The sequence below is a fragment of the Lonchura striata genome, chromosome 14 (genome assembly GCF_050655825.1).
Source record: "Lonchura striata isolate lonStrDom1 chromosome 14, ASM5065582v1, whole genome shotgun sequence".
NCBI lineage: Eukaryota > Metazoa > Chordata > Aves > Passeriformes > Estrildidae > Lonchura > Lonchura striata.
In genome coordinates, this window is record NC_140716.1 from 9,115,583 (window position 1) to 9,121,913 (window position 6,331).

At 41.8% G+C, this 6,331-nt stretch overlaps 2 protein-coding genes across 5 annotated transcripts in view; one reads left to right on the forward strand and one right to left on the reverse strand.

Moving 5' to 3' along the window:
- The window catches only part of LOC110475561 (ATP binding cassette subfamily C member 1 (ABCC1 blood group)), a 48,485-nt gene extending 47,182 nt beyond the window's left edge, over positions 1-1,303 (reverse strand). For all 3 annotated transcript variants that reach the window (XM_085592355.1, XM_085592353.1, XM_085592352.1), the window contains exons 1-2: positions 914-1,303; positions 77-215 (exon numbers count right to left, since the gene is read on the reverse strand). In XM_085592355.1, the coding sequence (XP_085448481.1) occupies positions 77-215; positions 914-921 (147 nt within the window). In that variant the 5' untranslated portion in view covers positions 922-1,303. The remainder of the gene's footprint in view (positions 1-76; positions 216-913) is intronic.
- Positions 1,304-1,543: 240 nt separating this feature from the next.
- Positions 1,544-5,960, forward strand: CEP20 (centrosomal protein 20). Of its 2 annotated transcripts, none has more exons than XM_021539669.4 (5): positions 1,544-1,586; positions 2,012-2,209; positions 2,831-2,915; positions 3,769-3,911; positions 5,531-5,960. In XM_021539669.4, exons 1-5 carry the CDS (start codon positions 1,559-1,561, stop codon positions 5,605-5,607), a joined length of 531 nt encoding a protein of 176 aa, XP_021395344.2. In that variant the 5' UTR covers positions 1,544-1,558; the 3' UTR covers positions 5,608-5,960. The 2 variants fall into 2 exon arrangements, with proteins under 2 accessions (XP_021395344.2, XP_021395341.1); XM_021539666.3 differs by having other exon boundaries at positions 3,772-3,911.
- The last annotated feature ends 371 nt before the right edge of the window (positions 5,961-6,331 follow it).

Genomic DNA, 6,331 nt, shown 5'->3' on the forward strand with positions numbered 1-6,331 from the left:
TTGTTTGTTTAATGTGTAACTTTAAAGCAGGCATCGCACATACAATGAATATATCACAGACTGCTTCTTTATTCACCTGCACTTTGAGAGCTGCACTAGTGGTGGCAGACTGTCCATCCTGCTGCAATATTTCTGGTCTGTCCCCTGGATTCCACATCCTCAGGGTGTCAGGTCCAAGAGCAGCAGCAGCTGAGTCTGGCCCACCCAGCTTCCATCTGCATTGATGAATGGAGCAGAATCATCACAGAAAGATTAAACCACACGCGTTGCGTGTCAGAAGTCCTACGAGTTTGTCAGTTTAACCCATAACATTAATTCATATCATGTAAAAATCTTTATGGTATTGCAAGAGAACAGATAAATGTTGAAGTATGACTCCATTTATTTTTACATGCAAAAGACAGTAAATAAGCATGAAGTTGAGTGTCTAGAAATATACATTTTTTTACCCAAATATGTTTTTCTCAAGATATTTTTGTAAGCTACTTAAAAGTATCTGAAAGATACTTTTCTTTCAGCCCCACGGAAACACATCGACTGCACCACCACTTCTGATTTGCCTAAATTTTATTTATTGGCCTCCACCAGAGATGCTTTGGAAGATTGTCATATAAATATTTGAGAGGAAATGTAAAAAGCAAACAAAATAATCCTAACAACCTCTCCAAATCCCATACCTAACTTTTGTCTTAGGCTTTATTGCCTAAGATAACTTCAAGCCCCAGCAGACAATAGCAAATCCAGTTTGTTCACCCACACCAGCTGCATTTCCTTTGGGAAATACTTAGTGCATTGGCAGAATAAACACTCTTGACTCATCCCAGCAACAGGGAGCACACACACAAGCCTTCAGACACGCCAGGGATCCTCAGGCTTGCGAAACACCCCGTATACAGTTACATTTTGGCAAGACCTTTTCATTAGAAGCTCAGCTTTGGCGAGTCCTTTTAATCAACAGTGCATCTGTCAGGGACTCGGTGCAAAACTCCTCCGCTGCACACGTGGAAGAAATTCTCGCTCATTTTCCGTGTTTCCTCCCCGATTTTTGCCAAGCTCTGAAATTACAGGAGAAAGCGTGGCAGCCCTGACACTCCGCGCAGCTGGAGGGGCTGCACACCGAGAGGCAGCTCCGCGGGCAGCTCCGAGGCGCTGCCGATGCTGGTTATTCTATCCTGGCACGACCCGGCCCGCCGGCAGCAGAGGGATCCCGCGGGGCTCCGCTCCCTGAGGGGCCGGCCCCGCGCCCTCCCCTCACGGAGCTCCCGAACCCGCGCTCTCCCCTCACGGAGCTCCCGAACCCGCGCTCTCCCCTCACGGAGCTCCCGAACCCGCGCTCTCCCCTGGCAGAGCTCCCGGCCCCGCGCTCTCCCCTCACGGAGCTCCCGAACCCGCGCTCTCCCCTCACGGAGCTCCCGGCCCCGCGCTCTCCCCTCACGGAGCTCCCGAACCGCGCTCTCCCCTCGCGGAGCTCCCGAACCCGCGCTCTCCCCTCACGGAGCTCCCGCCCGGCCCCGCGCCTGCGCAGTGCGCACGGCGCCATCCGGGTCCCGGCGCGGCCATGGCGACGGTGGCGGAGCTCAAAGCAGGTCGGGCCGGGGCTGGGGCCGGGGATGTCTCGGTTCGCCGGGAGGCAGGAGCGCGGATCGGCCTCCCGCGGCCTCCCGGATGGGTCTCAGAGCTGCCGCGGGCGCTAATGGAGGCCCCCGTCCCTTGGCGCTGCCCCCGTCATATACCGTGGGCTGTGTTTCAGTATGCTTCAGTATTAAACGCATCTTGGTGCAGTAACAGTCTATCTCTTAAATTACCAGAATGTGTGCTTGCGACTAAAAAAAACAAAATGTATTTGTGAGTTTTCTGAAGGCTCAGTTTTATCTGGCGCGCCTGGGTGCTGCACGTGTGCAGGTGCAGATACCTTATCGGCACAGCCAAAACTCCGTTTGTATCGGGGCTAATTAAAGCTGCTGCTCGAATGCCTTTGGCTTTAAGTTAACTTGCCTTTTTATGGGGATAGTTTTAAAGGACACACTGGAAAAAAGAGGAGCTCTTGCCCAAATCAAAGCGAGGATCAGAGCTGAGGTGTTCAATGCCCTGGATGACCGGAGCGAGCCGCGGCCGACGCTGTCCCGGGAGAACCTCCTGATCAACGAGCTCATTCGGGAGTACCTGGAGTACAACAAGTACAAATACACAGCATCTGTTCTGACGGCAGGTACCGGCCATGGATTTGTGTCATCGCTGCAATCAGTGTAATCAGCGATGGTTTGGTTGAATAATTCCAGTGATATTATGGAATTAGTAAGTGTGACAAGCTGCATAATCTTGTTTTCCCTTGGGAACTAACAGGTACAAACAACCTCTCCACAGCTCTACTTGCAGCATTAAGACAAATCACTCCATTAGTTTTCAAGAAAACTTGCTCTCTTCTCCTTTACCCTTGAGGTAAATTGTTTGACACGGTAGTTGATGCAAGGGCAAGAAAACTTGATAACATCCTGCAAACTCACATTTCTTGGCATGCCTGAGAGTAGTAGTTTAGAGAAAGAGTTGTTTGTCTGATTAATTCATCTTTATAATTATTTAATATTTACTTTAAACTTCTTTAATATTTGTCTTAGATTCTTTAAGAGTGAAAATAAAACCTGTAATGTGCTATTGTAAATTACACCTTTATGAATCACTAATGCTTAAGTGAGTCCCCTGGAATTACAATACACTGTTAGTTATTAATAGTCTAAAAGGGAGGTGTGGGCTCTCATGATCTTTTGAAGTCTTCCATTAATTGGTGACATTTTTCTTGCTGATGTTAAGATTCAGGGATTTTGTTTTCCAGAATCCGGCCAGCCTGAAGTGCCCTTGGATAGAGAGTTTCTTGCCAAAGAGCTGAATATAGTTGAAGATGCAAGTGGAAAATCAGTGTAAGAAGACATTTTGGAATGCACAGTATTGTGTATATTCTGTATGCCAGTATATTTTTCTCTTTAGTGTAATTCTAAATCACATATAGCTATTCTCACCAGCTAAAATGTGGCTGATCCCACATGTGTTCTGATATGCTGGATTCAGCATCAGGATGCCAAACATGGGCCATTTTCAGACATACTTCAAACACTGCATTCTGCCAGCACGGTGGCATTCTCCAGACAGTGCCCTTGTGTACCAAAGCACTGCTCTCTTACCAGTACAGTCTACTTTCTATAGAAAATAGATCTGCTCTTCACATATCTGTGAGTTGCTGTGTGGAGCAATAGAAAGATTACTGTGAGATTAGATGTAGATTCAGAGTGCTCCAATAAAGCTGCATTAATTACATGAGGCTGAAGCAGGTTCAGACACGTTCAGCATTCTCTGTAGCTTGTGCTGTCTGAACCTGTCAGGAGCTTAGGAAGAGCCAAGTTTGAGATGTGCCCTGGTGGACTGGCCTACAGCCCACCAAAATCTGATCTGTTGTGAGTGTGTGGATCCTTCTGATCACTGGATGAGAACGTGGACCTGTGCTAAACACACCCCAGCTCTACACCTGCCCAGGGAGCTGAAGTTCAGTGGAGAGTGTCTGTTAGTCAGCTTTTTAGGGCAGTGTTGGTGTTCAGCGGGAGCTTAGGTCTGTGCTTATATATGTAATGGTACTTGGATGTGTTTTAAGTCATTAAAGACATATATGCATATTGTAGAAGTAAATATTAAGATCTAAGAAGTCCTGAGGGAAAGGTGTATTTTTAATGCTCAGTATTTTACAGACTTTACAGACTACTTGTGAATTTCTCCCTTAAGCAGACCTCTCCTGTATGGAATTCTCTCTCATTTCTTATATGGTGGTAAAGAAGAAAGTACCCAGAATATTCTTCCAAAAGTGTCTTTGCTGAATTATCCAAAGCAGAACCTTGGCAAACCAGCTGCTGAGAGAAATCAAAAAGGTGTGTGCAATGTTATTTTTGCAGAACTTTTATCTGTGACCAGATTTCCTATGGAAATGCTTATAATCATTATAATAATTATAGTGCATATAATAATTATAATGCTTATATCCATAACCATGGATATGCTTATAATAGCATAACCATGCAGCTGGACACTGTGTACCTCCTCCTCTGTGCCAGGAGTGCTTTCATCTGACACTAAATGGCTTTACCTTTTCCCTAAAAGTTCAACTGGCCAATATACCAAATATAGATATTCCCCTATATTATTACAAACCTGAAAAGGGTCAGCTAGAGACAGTCTCGCTATATTGGGAATTCAGTACAAGATTTTAACCTAAATTCTCAATAAAATATATTGAATAGTATGCATATCTCTGTTTCTTATCTGGTCTAACCTAATTTCTATAGAAAGTTCTTAATGCTTTAGCTGTCAGTTCTTTACGTGGGCATAAGCTTCTTCTGAGGACATAATTCATATCCGATTTGCCACAAAAGCTTAAGCCCAAAGTTCATTGCTCTGTAATAAACACTGCTAAATCTTGCCTTTTCTGGTCTGCTTTTGGAGTGGTTACAATTAATACCACCTAAACTAGAGAATGAAATGGTTCATTGGTCCAGCTTTGTCCTTCAAAGAGTCTGCTTGGCATATTGCTTCATTTTTTACTGTGAAAATTTATTACTCTCCTGTTTGGTTTGTATCCAAAAATTTCAAAAGTATGAAGCCTGAGATTTTACTGACATCTAAAAAGGGTGAGAAGTACTAAGAGTTTTTTAACAATTAATTCACCGAGACAATGATGTTTTTCTTCTTCCAGAAGAGGGGGCTGAAGAAACAAAATTTCCATACCAAAACTGCTATAAATTACCTCATTGTTAGAAAACAATTATTCCTATCAGAAATTTCTCCATTTTTAAAACAAACCAATTGTTTTAAAATTAGGAGAAATGTTTTTAAAGTAACTTCTGTATGCAGGGTCATCCTGCCCTGTTGAATCCAATGTAACTTCACATGGAGATTTAATTGATCACAGTTAGTTACAGAACTCGGGATCAATCATAAGACACAACAGCACATTGCTGTTTTTAGAACTGAACAAAAACATAGAAGTTTTAAAGCTTTGAACCTTTAAGTAAATATAGTCTGAAATTACTTTCTGCATGTGTTTGTGTAGTATGTTAGTTGAGACCTGAAGGCAGTGGGTTTAAAATACTAATTATTCAGCTCTTTTCATTAGGCTGCATATTCAGGTAATCAAGTCCATTCATAAACTCAGCCTGCCAAATCTCTTATTTAACATCTAGCTTGCTTTTCACTTTAGAAATTATCTTGTTTATTTAGATGTATGAATATCCCAGCAGACTGGGGATCTGATAAAAGGTGTCAAATACGGTGTTTCTTTACCTCATTTGCTACAGCTGAGTTGGAAGATGTCTGAAATTTAATCTCAGTAATATAAAGCTTTTATCTCCTACAGCTGCATGGAAACATTTATTTGTAAAATTTCCTAAATTCCTTATGATGATACTGTGCATCAAAGTTGGTAACAGTAGAAGATAACAAACCTTGGTCCTCCAGATGCATGAGAATATTTTTGTCTGTGTTTCATTTCTAGACAGAATTCCAGAACCAGGAAGGATGGCTGGCATGAGCATCGAAGAGCCTCTTATTTTACAAAGTATAAAGAGATGATATCTTTCATTTTCTAATTTCTCATTTCAAGGTCTGTCAGATTTAATTTAGGACATTATTCATTGCATAAATTTCTCCAGTAAATCCAGTGGGACCATTTTAGCTTGTAACATCTACTCATGAGACAGTATGACAAGGCCATACTTACTGTCAATTTTAAAAATGTTAGCAAAGCTCTCTTCCTTAGATAGAAGGAAAACTCTATAGGGGCTCACTTTAGTGAATCCTTTGTCTAGAATTGCACCTGAATATACTGAGTTTATCCAATACATTTTTATATAATAACTTATCATTTTTACACTTATATATTTGTGTGTTTTTCCTGTGTTTCTGAATAAAATGTTTCAATTTTATTCTGTGTGGTATTTTCAGAGTGTTCAAACAAAACATTTTAATCATTCTTTTTAAAAAGAAGCTGCAACTTTCAGATAAGTAAGGGAAAAGACATTCTAATAGAAAAATTGAAGTGATTTAGAGGAATAGTTGTTTTTAATTCTCCAGAAATGGGGACTATATTTATCGTCTCTCCAGCAAACAAACAAGAGCAAGTTTTTTCCATTTGGAGTTGCTATAAATTGTACAGTGTAACACTGGGTATATGGGTGGTGAAGGAACTTCTGGGTTTTTTTTCCCAAACAGCATGAAACTAAGTCAGGCAAAGCTAAAAATAAAGTTGATAGTAGATTACTGATTCCCAGAACTCTTTTTTAGCTGAGGTATTTAC

Excerpts from the sequence above, each read along its gene's own strand:
- CEP20 (XM_021539669.4), top strand. The coding sequence starts at position 1,559 with ATGGCGACGGTGGCGGAGCTCAAAGCAG. Across the intron at positions 2,916-3,768 it reads GATGCAAGTGGAAAATCAGT|CAGACCTCTCCTGTATGGAA; the intron begins GTAAGAAGACAT and ends TTCTCCCTTAAG. Across the intron at positions 3,912-5,530 it reads TGCTGAGAGAAATCAAAAAG|ACAGAATTCCAGAACCAGGA; the intron begins GTGTGTGCAATG and ends TTTCATTTCTAG.